This window comes from Puntigrus tetrazona, chromosome 7 (assembly GCF_018831695.1).
Source record: "Puntigrus tetrazona isolate hp1 chromosome 7, ASM1883169v1, whole genome shotgun sequence".
Lineage (NCBI taxonomy): Eukaryota > Metazoa > Chordata > Actinopteri > Cypriniformes > Cyprinidae > Puntigrus > Puntigrus tetrazona.
The window spans coordinates 39485268-39507311 of record NC_056705.1 but is presented as its reverse complement, the minus strand read 5'-3'; the positions used below and the strand labels follow the sequence as shown (position 1 = coordinate 39507311).

General features: G+C 37.6%; 2 protein-coding genes across 15 annotated transcripts in view; one reads left to right on the top strand and one right to left on the bottom strand.

Annotated features, from left to right (window-relative positions):
• Positions 1–67: 67 nt before the first annotated feature.
• cacnb2a (calcium channel, voltage-dependent, beta 2a) overlaps positions 68–22044 on the top strand; it is a 25207-nt gene continuing 3230 nt past the window's right edge. Inside the window, exons 1-13 of one of the 7 annotated variants that reach the window (XM_043244251.1) lie at positions 4594–5385; positions 6925–7044; positions 10219–10341; positions 10719–10855; positions 11971–12047; positions 13334–13467; positions 16034–16114; positions 17498–17556; positions 18446–18555; positions 19985–20136; positions 20688–20783; positions 20877–21071; positions 21604–21647. In XM_043244251.1, coding sequence (XP_043100186.1) covers positions 5320–5385; positions 6925–7044; positions 10219–10341; positions 10719–10855; positions 11971–12047; positions 13334–13467; positions 16034–16114; positions 17498–17556; positions 18446–18555; positions 19985–20136; positions 20688–20783; positions 20877–21071; positions 21604–21636 — 1383 coding nt within the window. In that variant the 5' untranslated portion in view covers positions 4594–5319 and the 3' untranslated portion in view covers positions 21637–21647. Of the gene's footprint in view, positions 122–2103; positions 2440–4593; positions 5386–6924; positions 7045–10218; positions 10342–10718; positions 10856–11970; positions 12048–13333; positions 13468–13627; positions 13648–16033; positions 16115–17497; positions 17557–18445; positions 18556–19984; positions 20137–20687; positions 20784–20876; positions 21072–21603; positions 21648–22044 lie in introns of those variants that run through there. The other 6 variants (XM_043244246.1, XM_043244245.1, XM_043244248.1 and 3 more) reach the window with 6 other exon arrangements.
• nsun6 (NOP2/Sun RNA methyltransferase 6) overlaps positions 16028–22044 on the bottom strand; it is an 18632-nt gene continuing 12615 nt past the window's right edge. For all 8 annotated transcript variants that reach the window (XM_043244254.1, XM_043244253.1, XM_043244257.1 and 5 more), the window contains one exon: positions 16028–16135. In XM_043244254.1, coding sequence (XP_043100189.1) covers positions 16108–16135 — 28 coding nt within the window. In that variant the 3' untranslated portion in view covers positions 16028–16107. The remainder of the gene's footprint in view (positions 16136–22044) is intronic.

Here is a 22044-nt window from a genome sequence, read left to right as displayed (position 1 = left end):
GACTGTTTGTAGAGCAGCTGGGTGGAGCACACACACACACACACACACACACACACACACACACACACGCTCACAGATGTTCATGGACATGTACCTCTCAACCAGCGAGGAGTCTGATCTGGTGAGTCCCAAATATCTTGTTTTTGGTCGTCGTTGGCTACGTTCGACATCCATTTTCTGCTCTTTTAAACAATGCTTGGATTTCGTGGGGCGGATTTCCTGAAAGTTTCCTGAACTCTTTTCCTGCGGTCCTGCTTAGATGTGAGAGCGTGTTGGAGATTGTGAAAGTGTTTACGCTGATTATGGAATAAACACAGCTTACAAACAGAACGTTAGGTTTCTAAACAACTGCCTGAAGGTTTTTTGGCATCATAAATCATACGCTTTCACTTCGGTACGGTCTCTTTCTCTGTTAAGAGTATTTTAATGCGTAACATACGCAACATTCATACGTGTTTCCTCCCGGGTTCGTCATCAGGCTATGAATAGAAATGCAGTGCTGAACGTTTTAGACTTTAAGTTTACAATGAATATACTTGAAATGAAGCTTTTAGGAGTTTGATTTTATATAAATGATCGTATGCTTGATTGTATATAACGATGAAAACGCAATGCATCCACTTTTTCTAGACTGATAGACCCAAAGAATGATGGGTAAATACTTTACAGAGATAGTCCTCTCCGGGACAAATAACTTTATACACAATAAAGAAAGAGAAAGACACGGCTAACTTAAACTGCTAATTACAAGCTACCCTTAAATTAAAGCAAGGGTAGATGCTGTAGAAATAATGAAGGAATAGTTCGCATCTGTCCACGAAACAGCTTTTGAGTCAATCGTCCAATACTTACAAGCTTACTATTTATATTTTTACCATATAGGCTCCTTTTTAGGACAAAAGTCTCGGTAAACTATAAATATTAATAGCAAACATGAATGCATTCTTTATAATCCATTGACATACCATTATGCATATACTTCAAAGTGTACTTTCATCAACTAAAATTGGGCTAAAAATATAAAACTAGTAAACTGCATACAAGGTAACACTTTATTTTAAGGTGTCCTTGTTACAAGTTACATGAACTTGCTATTATAATAACAATAAATGATGCATAATTACACGTAAGAAACCCTAAGCCTGTGTAGTTAATTACCATTACTCAGTAATTAAACGTATAATTACAGCGTAACAAGGAAACCTTAAAATAAAGTGTAACAGTATATTTTTTTGCACTAAAAGTGGGCCGATCTATTTAGAAAAGTATTACAATATTAGTCCTGCTGACTACATTGTGCGCTTGCATACTAGCAATACAACGAGTTATTATACTTCTACGTAAAGTACACTTAAAAGGAACCTGAGGAATGCTTTTTCTAAGGGATGCTAAACCTTGATCTTTTACATTTGCATGAACTCAGGTCACGTACTGTACAGAAAAAGCTGTTACAAGCTCTAAACGACATACTAATGCGACTTTATGACCAATATACGCTAACAAATCAACAAGCTGTTAGCTTTTTTATGTGTGGTAATTAATACGCTATACAGAAACAGTCACAGTAATGAATAATTAACGTTTAATTAGTTCGTAGCAAAGGATTAGTTAACTATTAAATCCCTACTTAAAAGCCTACCTTTATTAAAAGTCAATTGCACTCATTTGTATGGAATCTATCGATGCATTAACCACAGTTTATGAATTAGCGATAGTTTGCAAATGCTTCGTAAGCGGTTTATCACTGTACACTTACTGTAATTTATATTTATCTGTCTATCTAACGGTGCAAAAAGTTTTATGTTTCCATATTGGGTGAATAAAAAAAACCCCCTGTTCACTAATCAGCCGCCGAGAGCAGTTTTCAAGGGGAGGAGTTTGGCAGCGCTGCCTTGGGGAAGGAGAGCGAGAGGACAAACGTACAGCGATTCTCACTCGATCACATCTGTCTTACGTTACAGTCGAAACCGCAGAAGCATTCAAAAAGAGTCTGGATGCTGAATAGGCTCTGCTCGCGTTCAGATGCATCTCGCTCTTGCACACCAAAGATGAATGAACTGTAGAGAATCGTCCCTGTTAAGTGATCTTTTTGGTGTGTGAGTGTACATGAGGTAATGTGGACGTCTGAGAGCGTGGGTTTTTTTCTTAGCGTGGGAAAGAGAGAGAGATTTCTGGGTTCAGCGGAGTAACTTGACGTAGTTTTGGGAGGAGAGAATGTCGACGAACACGCCATTCATTTTACAAGCACATATTTGAGGCCCTTCGAACTCAGCCCCCAGGAGCGAGAGGAAAGAGCTCTTCCCGCTCCCCCTTCTCCTAGGACTGTTTGTAGAGCAGCTGGGTGGAGCAGACACACACACACACACACACACACACACACACACACGCTCACAGATGTTCATGGACATGTACCTCTCAACCAGCGAGGAGTCTGATCTGGTGAGTCCCAAATATCTTGTTTTTGGTCGTCGTTGGCTACGTTCGACATCCATTTTCTGCTCTTTTAAACAATGCTTGGATTTCGTGGGGCGGATTTCCTGAAAGTTTCCTGAACTCTTTTCCTGCGGTCCTGCTTAGATGTGAGAGCGTGTTGGAGATTGTGAAAGTGTTTACGCTGATTATGGAATAAACACAGCTTACAAACAGAACGTTAGGTTTCTAAACAACTGCCTGAAGGTTTTTTGGCATCATAAATCATACGCTTTCACTTCGGTACGGTCTCTTTCTCTGTTAAGAGTATTTTAATGCGTAACATACGCAACATTCATACGTGTTTCCTCCCGGGTTCGTCATCAGGCTATGAATAGAAATGCAGTGCTGAACGTTTTAGACTTTAAGTTTACAATGAATATACTTGAAATGAAGCTTTTAGGAGTTTGATTTTATATAAATGATTCTATGCTTGATTGTATATAACGATGAAAACGCAATGCATCCACTTTTTCTAGACTGATAGACCCAAAGAATGATGGGTAAATACTTTACAGAGATAGTCCTCTCCGGGACAAATAGCTTTATACACAATAAAGAAAGAGAAAGACACGGCTAACTTAAACTACTAATTACAAGCTACCCTTAAATTAAAGCAAATCACTTAAATAAATGACTAAAAGTAAGGCCACATAGTGACATGGTCCTCGTGTGCGATTCAGTCAATATGTGTAATTATGTCTGGTGTTCTACTTTAAATGACAGCATGGGACAGGATCGAATGCATCAGAGTGTGTGTGCGTGTGTGTGTTTATCATCTGTTTGACCTTTCAGAACGAAAATCTGTGCTAAATAGCTTGAGGAGCACAGCTGTGACACGTTGACTCTACGAGTTGAGAATACAGAATACCAACATATAATCGTGAAATATGCCTCTACATCATTTTTTATTTGTTTGTTTGTTTGTTTTGGCTTCTTATGATCACATGGGCAGATCAGCATTTAACAAACGACTCATTTTTGCATGGTTCTGTGCAAAATATTATATCACGACCTTTTAACGCTTTTGCCACGGTATATGATTTGTAAACAAAAGCTTAGTCAACACATCGGTGTAATCCCAGCTAAAAAACAAGCACACTTCAATAAAGTCATTAAAGCGCTCTATTTGCATGCACTGATTTTGTACTTAATATACTAAAAATGATTCTTTAATGCTTCTTAAGATAAACTTAAGATCATCTAAGTGTACTGTACTATTTTGAGACACCATGAACATCAACTAAAATGCACTTTTAACACATCTTTGTAATTAAAAAATGTATTTAGTCACCACTTATATTACACTTGAGTGTACAGCTGTAGAAAATATTTTAAGTGTGTGGTAACTAAATACATTTTTAAAAAACAAAGATAGTATAAGTGCATTTTAGTTCATATTCACTCATTAGCACAGTTGAGTACACTTAGATGATCTTAAGTTTTTATTAAGTATTAAGTACCAAATTAGTGCACAAAAATAGAGCACTTTTATTATCATTATGGAAGGCAAAACAAAAGATTATCAGAACATTATTTTAAATGTAAGTAAATTTGACAAAGCACACTTTTTAAAAGTGCACTTAAGTGTGTTACGAAGCAGTCAGTCTCACTTTAAGTCAATGGAATGGTCTTTATTTTACTAATAAAAACAGTGTCAATAAAAGGTCGATAAATGAGTTCGATTAATTGTTACGACAGGAATATTTAGTCCAGATACAACTACTTGAAAATCAGAAATCTGTGCAAAAGCCTAAATATTGAGAAAATTGCCTTTAAAGTTGTCCAAATGAAGATCTTAGCAATGCATATTACTAATCAGAAATTAAGCTGCAATATAATGCAAAATATCTTCATGATCATGAACTTAATATCCTAATGGTTTTCGGCCGAAAAAATAATAATTTTGACCCATACATGTACTGTTGCTACAAATATACCCCATCAGCTTAAGACTCCAGGGTCGCATGTTATATTCTGCACAAGTACACTTTTTTAAAACATACTTTCAAGTGCACTGCAAGTTCACCTTCAAACCAATTATGCGCGCTTCCTTTTTTCACGAGAACACACGTGCGCGTTTTGCAGAAACACACACACACACACACACACACACACACACACAAGTAAACGTGCAGAGGGATTAATCAGCGAAGACGACACACAGATGGAGCGACTGTGAAGAGCACCGCAGAGGCAGAGAGCGAGGAGGATGGGAGGGGAGGGGAGACGAAACAGAGGACGCACCGGAGAGACGGCGAGACTGCATGCCTGAGAAACACCATGGACATACAGGAGGCAGAAAGGACGACGTGCAGTTAGAGGAGCGCATCACTGCAGCAGGGGTGCTAGCGTCTTTAGCATCGGCGCGCTGGGCTCTAGGGAGCGGGGAAGGGCTCTCGCGGAGGAGCATGGCAGCCTGGCTTGCTGGTTTCGCTGCGGCGGGATGGACTGAGTCTCATTCGTTATTCTAGAAGACAACACAGCATCGTCCACTATGCGCAGGGATCGAGAGCGAGCACATGGGATTGCGCGCCATCGTCAACAACACGGCAGAACGCTACGTTCCCACAGCAGCGGCACATCTAGCGCTGACAACATTAGCCCTGATATTAGGTAGCACCCGATGTAGCTTCAATCGCAGCTTAGTGAAAGCTAGGCAAAAAAAAAAAACCAGCGACCGGTTCCGTTTGGGTTTTTTTACTCGCATTTTTTGATACCAGGTTCATGTGTAACGCTCGCACATCGCTCGGCGGACGGTGGGCGGTACGTACAGTAGTTGCCGTTAGAGTTTAGCGAACTTTGTGGTTGGTATGGTGAGGAGAGCAAACGCTCTGACTGGATTGGCTGATGAAGGCCTCCTGGATACGACTGCTGAAACGAGCAACAGGAAACCGAGTCAAGAACAACATCGGTGTAAGAAACTGCTACGGCTCTTCATATGCACGCCATTTATTAACCCGTGCGAGCGGAAACTGACCGCAGAGGGATACGCTAGTGTGTTCGCTTTTAAACGTCTTCTCGGGCGATGAATATCAAACGCGCTTTGCGCCCGTGACCTTGCTTGACATTTCGTGTAAACATCAACACAGCAGTTCGTTTCTGATTGTTTTTAACTTGTTTTAACTTTTTATGCGTTATGTGTTGAAAAGAAGCGCACTTAGTCGTACCGGATGGGCGCTTCAAATATTTAAAGTGGATAATAATAGGAAAAACTGCGATAAAAGGCCATTCGGGAGACATGAAGTGTTTTATGCTTAAGTGCTCTTTTAAAGAGGTCAAAATTTAAAAGTTGCGCTTTAAAGTACATTTTAAATCACGATGTTGCCCATTTTCAAAGCGTGCCGAGTACTTTTTATGTCAAATTCTGAATAGTTGTCATTTTTTTTTTATTAATCAGCCAACAAATTAGGCAGCGTGTGTTCAGACGTTATAACATTTTAATTAATTGCATGTGTGTGCTGTAATTGGTCAGGTGCTACAAGGTGATTTATTTTGGACCAGTCACCTTCATCCCGACCACTAATCAGTATTTTGCACTTTGGACATCTAATTTTATTTCCACTAGATGCTAAGATCGTTTATGTCTTGTTCTACATTTAGCCTTACATCTCTTTGTCTGTATTAATACAGTATACGCATCGCTTCCTGAAATCAATCTCGACGTATCTCTGTGTTGCTGGACATTTCGGTTTCAAAGCGAATCATCATTACCTCTGTCTTAGGGCCGTTGCTAAGTAGGGAGCACTCCGTACGCCTCGGTGTAAATCCTCAGAGATGTAGTCTTTAAGGACAGGTGAGGTACTTCCCACGGCACAAGGAAAATTATAAATAGCGTTTCTATGACTGTTTTCTTCAGAAGAGAAAAAAATGTCCATCAGCCCTTGTAGAGAAACTTATACGGAACTTAATTTAAAGGGACAGTCACCTAAAATTAAAATGATCTTTATTATACGCACCCTCATAATTTCTTTCCATACCTGTATGACTTTAAGAATATTTAGAAAAATCATTTTTTTAATTTTTCTGTGTTATTTTTGGTCACGTTTGATTATTAACTAGCTAATAACTACAGCTTTTGTCTCACTAAACTCCTAATTTGCTTCTTGTTAATATTTGATGAGGCAGTTCTTATGTTTAGGTATGGCTAGGGTGGATTGGGGATCTAAAATATGGCCATGCAGAATAAGATATTAACATGTGCTTTATTTGTACTAATAAACAGCCAATATGCTAGTAACGTGCATGCTAATACACACTGGTAAATAGCGATGATTAGCTTGTTGATATAAGAGAAACTCTTCAGCCACTGTATATTTATCCCGAGCAAACGAGTAAACGTCACGCTTTTGAAACCAAGGAAGACAATCAAACAGCAAGCACGCGTCACGTCCCGTGTGACTGACGGAGTAAATGCGTGCAGAAGTAAGAAGAAAATGTGTGCTTCGTCCACAGGGTTCAGCGGACTCGTACACCAGCCGGCCGTCGGACTCGGATGTGTCTCTGGAGGAAGATAAAGAGACTTTACGCAGAGAAGCTGAGAGACAGGCTCAGACTCAGCTGGAAAAGGCCAAGGTATTGCTTCATGTTTTACTCACTAGAACTGAGCAGTTTGACGAGGGCTTGTTCGAATCTATATATATATATATATATATATATATATAGGTGATTCTATAATTATGGGTACTTTCGGTGTTCGACAATTCTGTTACCGCCAAACTCTGTTACAATGCAAACAATTTCATGTTTTTTTTTATCTAAAATCCCAAAACCTGCTGGCATGAACGCTAAGAACACACGACACTAATGAAAACATGCCTGAAAGACTTTTAACGATGCAATGTGAGATAAATAATAAGTTTCAGTAAATTCAGTTTTCCTTCTGATACTGTGGTAACAGAGCTGACGATCTACAGAATAACTTATTAGATTAAAATACGTTTTTAGATTCAGATATTTTCTCAGAGATGGCACAGATGCTTTCCCGGTGCTTTAGATCTTATCGGGGAGCGAAAGTGACATCATTTCCTGTAAGTTAACTCAATTCTGAGAGGATCCACCAATTTAAAGGCAAAATATGGTTTGGTAACAGAGTTGAAGAAAGATCGATTATTATTATGTTTTTTTAATTTAATGTTGTAGAATTAAGTAAGCAAGTATCTGTTTAGGGCTTTTAAAAATAAAATGAATAAATTACATAGATACATGATGGAAGAAATATGCTAATGACTAATTCGGACGAGAAGAAACCATGATTTTCAGCTATTTAATACACTTTTTAAATAAATTATTGCATTGCTATGGACTGTAACGTCTTATAATTCATAACAATTAGTAAAGAATAATAATTAACACATTAAAATAATAAAAAAACGAAAATATAATGACTTTATTCTTGTGGGGACCCCAAATGTACACGAGGTATAAACAGTGCATTAAGATTTATTATGTGTGTGTGTGTGTGTGTGTGTGTGTGTGTGTGTGTCAGTATAACCAGATCCAGTTTGTCATGACTGGTTATTATAATCTAGAAGATGATAATCTCGTGACTGGTGAATAGCTTTTTGTTATTTGGGAGAATACAATCTCTCTCTCCTTTTTTTCTTAAAGTATCATTCAACACAAAGCATCGTGAGACTGATGTTCGTGCTTAATAAACGGTGCTGAATTATTAAAATATAAGACACACGCAGCACCTCCAGGGTTTGTGATCTTATTTTAAGGCTTTTTAGACGCTTTCTTTGAGGCAAATCAAAGCTGCATGAAATCTCAACCCCGTTAGTCTTTCCCATCTATTTTTATTCCTCGTTTTAATCTTGTTTTTGTCACACTCTCCTTCACCTCTAGGGGTGATAGCTATTTTTAGAGTTCGACATCAATCAGATTTTATAATTTATTTATCGAATGCTCGCATGAATATTGATAAGAAAGCCAGATGGCCTGCAGTGAGCAGAAATATTATTCACTGACCATGTTTAGAAATATCCCCAACTATCCTCTGTCTCGCTCACGCAAACTAAAGGCGTTATTTCTGCCTGATTTAACATATTGAATATTCCTTTGCTGGCATGTATATGGCTTGGTTCAGTGAAACCATTTATCATTTTTTAGGTTCTTGGTCTTCCAAAAACGTCATTTGAGGTATGAAAACAGATGAGACATAATAAAGAGTAGAGCTGTTAAGTCAGCATGAAGTATGACAAGAAGTTTGGAAAAAATAAGATTTAGATTGAACACTGAAGACTAGACGACGATGGTGGAAATTCAGCTTTGAGCACAGCAACCAATTAAACTCGATTATATTCAGATCCAATATAATATTTCACATTATTGCTGTTTTTACTCTATTTTCGAAGCCCCTATGAGCATAAAAGATTTTGACTTTGTATAATGAAAAATTGATCGGTTTTGCTCTCCTAGGAGCGTGGGGAGTACAACATTGCTCTCAAACAAAAACAGCCGGAATCTGTGTTAATTATGATTTAGCGCAGAGCTAAAAACCTGTCAGATGTGAGTGTGTGTGTGTGTGTGTGTGTGTGTTTGGTGAATGAGTCTGTAGATGCTGATCAGTCTGAGCAGGCGTTACACGAAAGGTTACAGTCACTGTCTGATCAATACTGCATGTGTAATGGAAAGTGGTGTTACGTAAGACGCAGGCAGTGGCTGGGAAGACGAAACATGGGGTTCAAATGCTGCTGTAATATGGCATATTATTGCAATAACGCAGTTCATAGTTATGCATATCTTCGCGGTCTTGACAGATCATAGAGAGTCGGGTTTGCATCTGAGCGACCCACCATCCTCATTATCACCAGAGGACACGGAGTCCTCTGCTTGGCGCACCCATAATTCAGTGCGTGTGCAGCCCGTCATGTGAAAGTCAAGTACATTGAGTCCATACTGATTTTGCCCTTGTGTGTCAAATGCTCATGTTCCTACTTATATATATATATATACATATATACATATACCTTCACAGTTTCTTCTTTTATTTCAGTTCTCACTTTCTTTTACATAATAAAAGCAGATGAAATGGGTCTGTCAAGGTTTGTACCCATGGGATTATGAAAGAAAATTATTGACTTGACTTGATATATATATATATATATATATATATATATATATATATATATATATATATATATATATATATATATATATATATATATATATATATATATATATATATATATATATATATATATATATATATATTATGTATATGACAGGTTTTCTGGAGTCCTATGTTCAAGTATGGAAATAAGGCGCTATCTAATTAAATATGTAAAAGCCATGCAGGTTTAAAATTCTCGCTTCATTTTGTTAAAAAAAAGCATGTTTAGGAATGAAAGGGTGTATAAAATCAGGCAAACGATGGACAAAACAATCAGTTAAAAGCTTCAGGGTTGTGCATGAAGCGTAGAGAAAACAGCCGTGCTTGAAAGTGTATTTTAAATGATTTCTTAGTCGTGAAAAAGCAACGTTTTTTTTCTGTAGCATCTTGAGTTAAATGGCGAGAAAGCAACTTAAAAGTTAGAGTTTGTAAATCTAGATTTGTAGATTTCTTTTTCCAACAGAAGCAGTTTAAAACTTATTCTGCAGAACAAAAACTAAGGACTTTTTTAATACAAAATAAAAAGCCCTGCTGGATGCACTTTCCAAAACATCTTCCGTGTTGCACGTGCTTGAGAGCCGTCGTTGAAGTCTTTGCTCTGATAGCTGTTAATATTTCTCCCTGTGCTCACGCAGTCTAAACCGGTGGCGTTTGCAGTACGTACTAATGTTGGCTACAGCGCTTCTCTTGAAGATGACGTCCCCGTGCCTGGAATGGGAGTCTCATTCGAAGCTAAAGATTTCCTTCACGTTAAAGAAGTACGTATTTAAGCGTATTCCCATGTACACAGACGCAAATAGCAGTCGAGTGTAATGCTTTTAAAGACCTGAGCCACTAAATGAATACTGTATGTCTGTATCACACTCAAAATACATCACGCATTACAGACTTAAGATTTAAGTCAGACTTAAGTTTCATTGCAAACATATATCAAGGCCTTGAAATACAATTTCTGGCAGACCGTATATTTCAAATAACCAAGAATGGTTCTTCAATTACAGTTTTTCACTCTGCAAATGAAAATAAGACCTTTTTATAGTACTTCATAAATTTAAGATGCCATTGGGTTGCCGAGGTTCCGTGTGAATGGTATTTCACCGATGATAAACATGCTCTCCTGTGTGTTTAATGACAGAAATTTAATAATGACTGGTGGATCGGTCGCTTGGTGAAGGAAGGGTGTGACATCGGCTTCATCCCAAGTCCGGTGAAGCTCGAAAGCATTCGCATCCACCAGGAGCAGCGAGCCAAACAAGGGAAATTTTACTCAAGGTATACGTTTCACAAACACTCAATGTGTAGATCCTCACTAACTAAAGAGCTCTTTTATGTGGCCACTTTTTATCCTCTTTTTTGTTTCCCAAAAGGATCCCTTGCGAAAAAATAAGTGCGCTTAATTCAGTTAGTGGAATTAAATACAATAAAGTGTATGTTAAAAAAAACAACTACTTAATGGATTAAAGCACACTTAAGTACACTTTTAAAAAGGGCGTTTTCGTATTTCGTATTTTAAACACAAAGTAATAATACAATTAGATATTGGCCCAATTTTATAGACAGGACTTAAACCAGTATTAGGCCATAGTTTGATTAGGACATTTAAGTAATAGACGTTGAATAATATCATTCCTCCTGCTGCAGACATAGTTATTACGACATAATATCATCTTAGAAAATCGCAATTTTTAATTTTCCAACTATAGAAGAGTCAAGTTTTAAGTAGGAAAAATCTTGAAACTCTCTGGTCATTTTTGAGTGTGATGCTAACGGTCTAATCAGATTCAATGATCTATGCTAAGCTATGCTAAAAGTGCTCCCGCCAGAGCTGGAGACTGGCTGAATGGATTCAAAGACTCTTTACCTCTGGGGGAGTTAAAAAATTGGCCTACTTTTTTTTTTTTTTTTTTTAAAGTGGAGTGTTCCTTTAAGACAAAGCAAAGATCAGTCAGTGCAAGTTTCTTTCAGATGAAACGGCTCAGATTTACATTTTAGTCTAGGACTAGGCTTAAACCTTGCCTGTGAACCCGGGGGATATAGATGTACTGTACTTACACAATGGGCCTCGTTTATCAAAGTCAAAATTCATTTATCATGCAATTAAGTGTCTGAAGGCATTGGTAATGTACTTTTTTCACAAGGGATCTAAAGCCTTAGTAGATTGTTGAGACGACAATGTTTTTTTGTTTTTTTATTAATTTTTTTAAATTGAAAACCAAAAGCTATGGCCTGTTAAAAATAAAGAGCTTGGTTTAAATAGCTTTAACTGCTCAGATCGCAGCGCAGGTTTTCTTTAATAGAGCATTTTTAATGAAACACAAAACAAAAACTAAACGCTTTACACTTTTCTTTTTTTGTCAAGGATTCAATGTTGTTCTTTTCTTTTACAGTAAACTTGGGGCACACTCCTCATCTAGTTTAGGAGACATTGTTTCCAACTCACGTAAATCAACCCCTCCATCCTCAGGTACGTTACCAACATCGGGTGATACATCAGTGCAGTTTTATTTATGTTATTCAGCACATTAAACACATTTTATAGTAAAAAAAAACAATTATGTCACATTATATTATATTGCCGTTTTCAACGCATCCTCTACACTAGTCAGAAAATACTAGAAGAATGTGAATATGATTCACATGGGGCATTTTATGCACTTAAGTCCACACTTCACACTTAAGTACAGTTTTATACATTTAACTTTGTGATATTGTCTAATTAAATGTTTTATTTGTTCTATTATCATGATTTTAAAAAGTACACTTAAGTGTGGAAGAAGTACATTGCAGATGTTACCAAAATATATTTTAAATGTATTTACCAGTTCATCATTACAAATGTGCAATTACATATATATTCAGTGTACATTTGTACATATTTCTGAAAAAAAGTGTTAGTTTTATTGAATTTCCACTTGTAGTGTAAAATTGTAAAAGTATATTTTGTTGTACAGATAATATAATATTAATGAAATAAAATCCCACTTAAGTGACTTAGAGAGAACCTCCCATAGCTAATTTTCTGAACACTTTTAAGTACACTTTTAGTAACCTTTGTAATAATGTCGAAAAAAACATTTTATAGTAACACTTTATTTTAAGGTGTCCATAATACAGAGTAATTACCTAGTAAGTACTCAGTAGTAGCTGCTGTACTTGCATAAAACAAAATGTACTTACCACGTAACTAAGTTATGTAACAGGCTGTTACACAGCTAGTTATGTAACCAAACGATGCTCACATATGCATAGTTACGGAATTATAAATTCAAGTACACAGGCATAAGATACTTAAAGTCAAGATTGTCCTTAAGTGTACTTCATGTGTATCTATACTGTAAACTTATCTAGCTGCACCTTAGTTTGAATTAGCCCATTAGTACACAGCTTAAAAACATGTAACACCTTTCTAATTACATTAAAATGGCAATATTACACAGGCGTAAGCTACTTTAAACAAAGTGCATCAAGATTGTACTTAAACGTAAATAGCTGTGTAACATACTTATGTCAAACTCAAGTGAAATAAAAAGCTTAATATTAATTAAAACTGTAATACACTTTTATTTAATTGCAATTAATGTGCAATCAAGTGTCCAAAGCCATTACATTCCGTTCATACATAAGTATATTAGCAATTAAGCATGCTAAAGCTGTGCGCTTCAATGCATTGCCTCATTAATGATTGTTTTGCTGGGGCTCTATGTGTGTGTGTGTGTGTGTGTGTGTGCGTGTTTATATATGTGTGTGTAGCCGTGGACATAGATGCTGCAGGGTTAGATCCGGAGGAGAGCGACCCTCCTCTCCATCAGCGTTCACCCAAAGCCAGTCCAAACACAGTAATATCCCCTTTAGCCCGCGAGAAACGAATGCCTTTCTTTAAGAAGGTAAAGCTCCCTCGCTCTGCATCTGTCCGTCGCAGCAGCATCGTCGTCCGAATGTCCGTGCCAGCTTACTCCACTCGCTCTCTCTGTTCCTCTGTATCACAATCGTTTCACACTCCCTTGCTCTTTTCTTTTTGTCTGTTTCCCTTGCTCCTTTCCCCAGCTAAGCAGAGGCATAAGTCGGTAAGTCGGGCCTCACAGAGAGCCGAGGCCTGCCGCCGCTCATTCCTGTTATGCGGTACTCAGAGTTATTTAGACAACGAAAAGACCGAATTCACCTGCTAGTATTAATGTGGAGATGATTTTGATATAGCGTATACAGTAGTAAAAGTGTTTTTTGAATGAAGTCACTTCTGCGCACCAAAGCTGCAATAACTCAATATACAGTAAAAACGGTAATATTGTGAAATAGTTACAATTTAAACGAAACGCTTGCTGTATGAATACATAAGTGCCCCTATTGTATATTTTAAAAAATGATATTTCATGCAGCTCTAAGTGAATAAAAACAACCGTCATTGGTTTGATTGAAAATGCTAGTTAATTCTTTGCAACTGAGTGGCGCTTTTGAAGCGTTAAAAGCTCACAGACACCGCTTTAAATGATATCGTTGAATGCACAAATAAAGTAAAAAGATATGGCATGTTATAAGAAATTTGCATACACGTAAACTTGTTGTTTGGGACTCCCAAAAATGATCAAAAGTAAAAGAAATGACATTTAGAATGTAGAATTTAGAATGTTTATTTGAAACATTTCAAATAAATGCTATTTTTTTTACTTTCTATTCATGCTGAAAATAATAAAATATTAAGCAGCATAGGTAATAATACCAATCATTATTAATAATTAAGCGCCAATAATAATTACGATGATTTCAGAAGAATCACGAGACGCTGAAAACTGTAGTAATGATGCTTAAAATGCAGTTTTGCATCACAGCTATAAATTAGATAAATGTAACATAAAAAAGCGTTAAATTGTAATAATATTCTGCCATATGCTGTTTTACTGTATTTTTAATTAGAACAACTTTGCAGACTTGGTAAGCTAATAAGACTTTTTTTCAAAAAATAAAGAAAGAATTTGACTAGTGGTGTATACGTACAACAAAATAGAAATGTTTTCCAGTGAAACCAGCTGATACCACCAAACGTCTCTAAAGGTCACGTTCTCCTTTGGCAAAGTTTCACAGATGAGATCCAGGCATTTCAACAGGAATCCATGCCATGGAGAGTTGCGTGGATATTTCCACACACGGATCTGTTTGTGTTTGATTGTGTTCAAAGAAGCCCGCTCTCCTGAATGTGTGTATAAATAGCATGCCAAATTAAAATCCTATATAATAAAAAGTGACTATGCATATGATACATCTACCGTGCATATAATACACTATTTTTGCATATATACATATACACACCAGTGTCTAACCCTAACCCTAAACAGTACGGCAAACTGAATCATCATGCTATTGATATGCACTTTTATGATATTGGGTTTTTTTTTTTTCTTCACACGTGACTCTTCATTTGTTGCTATACTATCAACGGATCTTTTTTTGGCCTGTAAATTTTGCTAATGTGATGCACACTTAAAAATAAAGATTCTTGAACAGGGTTTTCAGTTCCCCGAAGAACCTGTCGATGAACAGTTGTTTAAAGAACAGGTTGTTGTTGTTTTTCTTTGTGGGAAGAACATTTTAAAAATGTAAAGACCTTTTTCCACTGGATGGTTAGGATTCTTAATGGAACCTTCATTTCCAAAAAAGAACCTTTATTTTTAAGAGCTGATGCTTGGAGATGTTTGTGCTGGTGTTTTTTGACTAAACCAAAGCTGCTCAAACCAAAGTAGTGAACGTTTATTTTACTTTTATTAAAATTTGTACTTCGCACCTTGTATGTGAATCATTTCAGGAAAAGTAAGCACTATGATCTCCATCTTTAACCCGATAGTCCAGTCCTGCTCCCGTAGGGCCTCGTTCTTGGAGCCACTTTACCTGTACCTTCTAGTAATCTTTGAGGACCTTGATAAGCTGATTCGGATGCGTTTAATCAGACACTGGCCCTCCAAGAGCAGCACCGGGTTTCCCTAATCTTCAAAAATGGTTCGCCTCGTATCCTGCCCCAGACGTGAAAGGGCAGAGAAAAGTACAACATAGTAGGAATGACGGCACGGCCACTACTTAGTAACCATTTCACTGTGTGGGTCTCCCTTCGGACATTTCTCTGTTGTACAGCTTCAGGTTTGCCTTTGCGTGTGCATGTTTAACCAACAAAATTATTGTTTGTTCAGAAATTGCACAAATACTAATTTTCTAATATGCTTAACACAGCCCGATATTAACAAACGATCTCAGTGTGTGTAAACTGGGTTTTCGGTTGCGTGTCAAACTCAATGTGAGCCCAGGCTCAATGCACTCAACTTCAATCTGAAGTTGCAAGAACCGGACGTCCTCGGCCCGCTGGCATTAAGTTTGACGCCTGCTAGATGTAGCGGTGTTTCCTCTTTTCTCTCTCCCGGCTGTGCACGCTGAAGAGGCTAACGGTGTGTGTTCTGTGCTGCTCTACAGACCGAACACGTTCCTCCGTACGACGTGGTGCCGTCGATGAGACCCGTGGTGCTCGTGGGACCGTCGCTCAAGGGCTACGAGGTCAGGCGCTCATTTATCGATCTAGCGTAGAAGAAGCGCAAATCAACTCACGACAGAGTTCACGTGCGATTCTTCTCATCGTACGAATGATCGCACCTTGAGAAATGTGGTAAAACAGTCATTAACCTCGGCCAAAAAGAGGAAGTGATCTCATGAAAGAGAAATTTATCCCATCCTAAAAACACCATTTAACCTTGTAACTGCAAACAATAATGCTACATTAATTTATATGTATATTAAAATATTAGTAAATATAAACATCATAGCCTCTTTCATCATTCATTATATATATATATATATATATATATATATATATATATATATATATATATATATATGAATATATATTTAGAACACACTAAGGGCTTAACTGAAAAAAAGTACGGTAGTTGAAACGTTAAGGGTTAAAATGGCACAACATGGCAACCATTGGTTTTTTTCGTAATGGAGGGCACTAAAAACAACATACTTTAAATTACTTTTGAAGCTTGATTACTTTTCACATAGAAATCACTAGTAAATTGAATGAATAATTACAGCAACATTGGGTGCAATTGGACATTTTTAAGTAAATAAGCAGCGATTTCTTGTAAAACATACTCCAATAAAGAAAAACTAATCGCTATTTACAGGGTAGTTAACAAATAACACATGCACAAACTTTTGTTGTTTTGCACAAAGTACAAGAATATGTATATTTTAGATTCAACAGCTGGGCCCCTATTTATAATCACTTTTCTAGATTTTAGAAATATTGTATTTGGATACAGGACAAATAGCAATAAATGGCTTTAACCTGACCGAATCTGAACGCTTGTAATAAAACACAAACTGCACAATGATTTTGTTCATTTTCTGCAGCAGAATTAATGCACACTCGATATTGAACACGCCCATTTTTATGGAAGTTAAACATCTGTAAAGGTGCAAAAATAACATTACAAATAAAACTATGATTTAAATCGAGCTCACACAAACTCAGAAACATTAAAAATACTTTTAAATGCAAGTAGAAACTACCTTTGTGTTTTGAATGTGCAAATTATTATTATCACTGCTATACTATTTTTTTATTCTGGGCGATTCTGAGTTTATGTCGTTAGGGTTTGCATTTGTTGCACAGATTATTTTTGATCAAATACGATGTTGGGACCAAAATAAATTACAGCCAATAGAAGAGCTGGGGCAAAGAATTTTCTCTGAAAATACAGTTTGGAAAGAGTAACTTGGACATTTTGAGAAATATCTATAACTTTTGAAGAACTAACAGCCAATGCACACCGACCAAGTTACTTTGGTGATGACTGAAATCTCATTTTCAGGTAAACTGACTGATTTTAAGCAAAAATACGGAGAGCTGATTCTTTTGTGTGTTTGTAACAGGTAACAGATATGATGCAGAAAGCTCTCTTTGACTTCCTGAAGCACCGCTTTGAGGGGAGGTGAGTCTTTAAGCGCTTCTCTGTTGGGATGGTTTATATATTAGTGTGTGTGTGTGTGTGTGTGTGTCACGTGAGTGTACGATGTTTCTTTAAATAGTCCCATCTCATTGCCTTAATTGGCCATGAGCACACAGCCGGGTCACATGCCTGTAGCTTCCCTTGACTGCAGTTTCCCAAACACCGCTGCGCACGCTTTACAGTAGGACTGTTAAAATCAAACACATCTTTTCGGTAAATCGGAATCAAGTCGGCTGTTGCCAAATTCTGTGTGGTTCTCAATCCAACTGAAATGCATTGAAGTTGGATATTTTTATGCATGCATGTTCCTATGTACAAAGGATGCGGAGATGCTGATTTCATGTTTTCTTACAGCGTCTCCTATAAATAAAAATGTAAAAAAAACTGCATAGAGCGTAGGGATGTGTGCATTTGTAACTGACTAGTCAAATAGTCTAAAACTAATAAAAATAAAATGGTCTTATGTGCACTTCTGGTCAAAAGTGTGTCTCTTCTGTTCGCAAAGGCTGCATTCTTTTGACCAAAAATACAGTGTAAAATTATTAAATATTATTACATTTCAAAAGAGCTGTTTTCTATGTGAATATATGTTAAAATGCAATATATATCTGCGATAAAAGATTTTTTTCTGATAATTATCAGTGTTGAACACAATTGCGCTGCCAAGTATTTTATGGCAACCAATTGAAAAGCATTTATTTGAAAAATAATTCATTTGTTTTTACTGGCAATAATTTGACTTGAATCGTAGCGCATCACGCTTCCACAAAAATGTGAAGCAGCGCAACCGTTTTCAACGCATTAACCATTTAATGCAATATTCTTATTCTTAAAGAGCTAGCATGTAATGTATTCTTTTTGTGTAATTCAGGATCTCGATCACGAGGGTGGCTGCTGATATTTCTCTGGCCAAGCGCTCTGTGCTCAACAACCCCAGCAAGCACGCCATCATCGAGCGCTCTAACACACGCTCCAACTTAGGTACGTCTAGGTGCACGGTTTGGTGTGAACGACTAGCAAAGGAAATGAGGAGATGTTTGCATTCTTGCTTAAATCAATCGTATTCTCTTACACAGTCTTAATGATCCAATGTTACTTCCTGCAGAATCCAGAGCAGGACATATACTCTGTGCACTCTGGCACGATAAAAGAGATTTATAATAGTGTGGTTTCAAATCTGGAAATGATTTTAAATGCCACAGAAAAAGGTTTAGTTTAACCATTTTCTGTCATTTTGATGCTATTATTGTCATATCTGTATTTCAGGCAACGTCTTTCTTTCTCCTCAGATAATAAGTACAATAAGTTTGCCTTCATTTACCACATTATTATATACAGTGTATACATTTTGGGTGAACTATCCCTTTAATAAAACCATGGAAATTTAAGGAAATTGATAATTACCGAATTATCCCCAAAATTAAAATTAGGCTTCGAAAGCATCCTAGGTGCATGTGACTTTCTTTTTTTCTGACGAATCCAATTAGTTTTATTAAGAATTGGATCCCGCTTTACATTAGGTGGCCTTAACTGCTATGTACTTGCATTTAAATTCATAATTTGGTAATGCACAGCATACAACTAAGATTCTCTGAAGGTAAGCAAAAGACAGGCCATTTTTTTTTTTTATTTCTGCATGAACTAATCCTTAAAAAAACTTAATCTTTAAATGGTGTGTGTGTCTGTGTGTGTGTGTGTGTGCGTGTCTGTGTGTGCGTGTGTGTGTGTGTCTGTGTGTGTGCGTGTCTGTGTGTGCGTGCGTGTGTGTGTCTGTGTGTGCGTCTGTGTGTGTGTGTGTGTGTGTGTGTGTGTCTGTGTGTGCGTGTGTGTGTGTGTCTGTGTGTGCGTCTGTGTGTGTGTGTCTGTGTGTGTGCGTGTGTCTGTGTGTGTGTGTGTGTGTGTGTGTGTGTGTGTGCGTGCGTGTGTGTGTGTGCGTGTGTCTGTGTGTGTGCGTGTGTGCGTCTGTGTGTGTGTGTGTGTGTGTGTGTCTGTGTGTGTGTGTGTGTGTGTGTGTGTGTGTGTGTGTGTGTGTGTGTGTCTGTGTGTGTGTGTGTGTGTCTGTGTGTGTGTGTGTGTCTGTGTGTGTGTCTGTGTGTGTGTGTCTGTGTGTGTGCGTGTGTGTGTCTGTGTGTGCGTCTGTGTGTGTGTGTCTGTGTGTGTGCGTCTGTGTGTGTGTGTGCGTGTGTCTGTGTGTGTGTGTGTGTGCGTCTGTGTGTGTGTGTGTCTGTGTGTGTGTGTGTGTGCGTGTCTGTGTCTGTGTGTGTCTGTGTGTGTGCGTGTGTCTGTGTGTGCGTCTGTGTGTGTGTGTCTGTGTGTGTGCGTGTCTGTGTGTGTGTGTGCGTGTCTGTGTGTGTGTGTGTCTGCGTGTGTGTGTGCGTGTCTGTGCGTGTGTGTCTGCGTGTGTGTGTAGCGGAGGTTCAGAGTGAGATCGAGAGGATCTTTGAGCTGGCTCGCACGCTGCAGCTGGTGGTTCTGGACGCAGACACGATAAACCACCCGTCCCAACTGGGAAAAACCTCTCTTGCACCTATTATTGTCTACATCAAGATCACCTCTCCGAAGGTACACGCATACACTTTAAAGGAGCATACTCGCTCACATACCTTAACTCCTACTTAAGTACATCAAAAAGTCCCTTCAGTTGAAACTTGTATTTCTATGAATTTGTAAATGGAGTTGCAAATGTATTAAGAAAGTTACATTAGAATTAAGTACTTTACATGTTCTTCAGTATGATAGTGAACACGTCAAAACGTGTCCTTTAAAGCACAGCGAATGATTATGAAAACAATCGTTTTAATGCACTTAAGCATTTAATAAAGTGCACTTTTGCTAAATCACTTATTGGTGAAAAGCAGCACACGTGTTATAGAAATAATACACTCCAAAAGAATTGCATAGCATTTTGATTTGACTTTATCTTTTGAAGTACCTTTTTTTGCATTAACATTATCTGCAAATACGTTTTTTGTCTTTTCAACACAATTATGTACACTACATAGTGCATAATTAATACGACAAAGCCCACTTTTTCACAGTGGCCCAATTGATTTTCTATTAGGCTGACACTGATACTTCTGTGGGATATTGTTTCCGGTGGGTTCATGTTTCAGGTTTTGCAGCGGTTAATAAAGTCTAGAGGAAAGTCTCAGGCAAAACATCTCAATGTGCAGATGGTGGCAGCAGACAAACTGGCCCAGTGCCCTTCAGTAAGTTAACTGAATACTTACTGGAGTATAAAGCACACATCTAACCCTAACAGTTCATTAGCCTCATCACACGCGTGCTTGTTCTCCACCCAGGAGCTTTTCGACATCATTCTTGACGAGAACCAGCTAGAAGACGCCTGCGAGCACATGGCTGATTATCTGGAGGCCTACTGGAAATCCACTCATCCTCCCAGCGTCCCTCAGATAAACCCTCTGCTGGAGAAACTCACCTCGGTCGCAGCGGCGGCAGTCGCCCGCAAAGACGCGCTGGCCAACACGCAACCAAAGGTGCCTGCGAGACTTCAGGCCGCACTCACATTAGCGAACGGAGGAACCGATGCTAACTGTAATCGATTATCGCTCACATGCAGAAAGCGCAGGTTGCAATACTACAGGACTTAGTGCAGTAGTGCATTTCAAATAAAAATATAATAGTCATAAAAAGCCATTTAGATGTACTTTAAGACACTTTCATGACTTTACTACTTTAGTGGGTTGAAAAAGCACTTTAAAAGTTCAGCTAACTGCATTTGATATGCATTTAAACAAATGCATTTTGGTTTAATTGCAAGCATGCAATTAAATGTCCAATAACACTTAGATATATTTTTATGCATGCTAAAGTATATTATTTCAATATTAAATTGCTAAAGTGTAAACTTTCCAAAAAGACATGTCTCTAAAGTCCCAGGCAAACTACACTTAAAATAAAAACAATAAAAAAACACTAAAGACTTACAAGATTGCATGTTATAATATTCTTTTTTTTTTTTTTTAAACAAATGTCCTTATTGTTCTGTTGACCACCATTGCTTCTCAGACTGAGGAGGTTACTCCTATTACAGATGAGTAGCCTCGGTCACGGTGAGTGAGTGTGTGTGTGTGTGTGTGTGTGTGTGTGTGTGTGTGTGTGTGTGTGTGTGAGACTCAAGCTCAGTCATTTCTTCATTTCTTCAGAATAGTAAACCTAATTTCGTTAGGATTTAGCTTAAAAGAATAACTCACCCAAAATGAAAAACACTGCCACCATTAACTCACCCTCGTGTCATTTTTTTCAACTCTTTCATCCATAAATCACAAAAGAATTTTCCCAAGCTGCTGTTTTTCAGAAAATGAAAACTGTTTATATGGGCCACTATCACTTTTTTCTTTCTTTTTTTATTTATTTATCTTGACCGTGCCTGCTCAAAATGTGCTTTTATAAATGAGCAGCATTCATTTTTCCATAGAAGTAAGAAAATATTTAGATAATAATGCATAT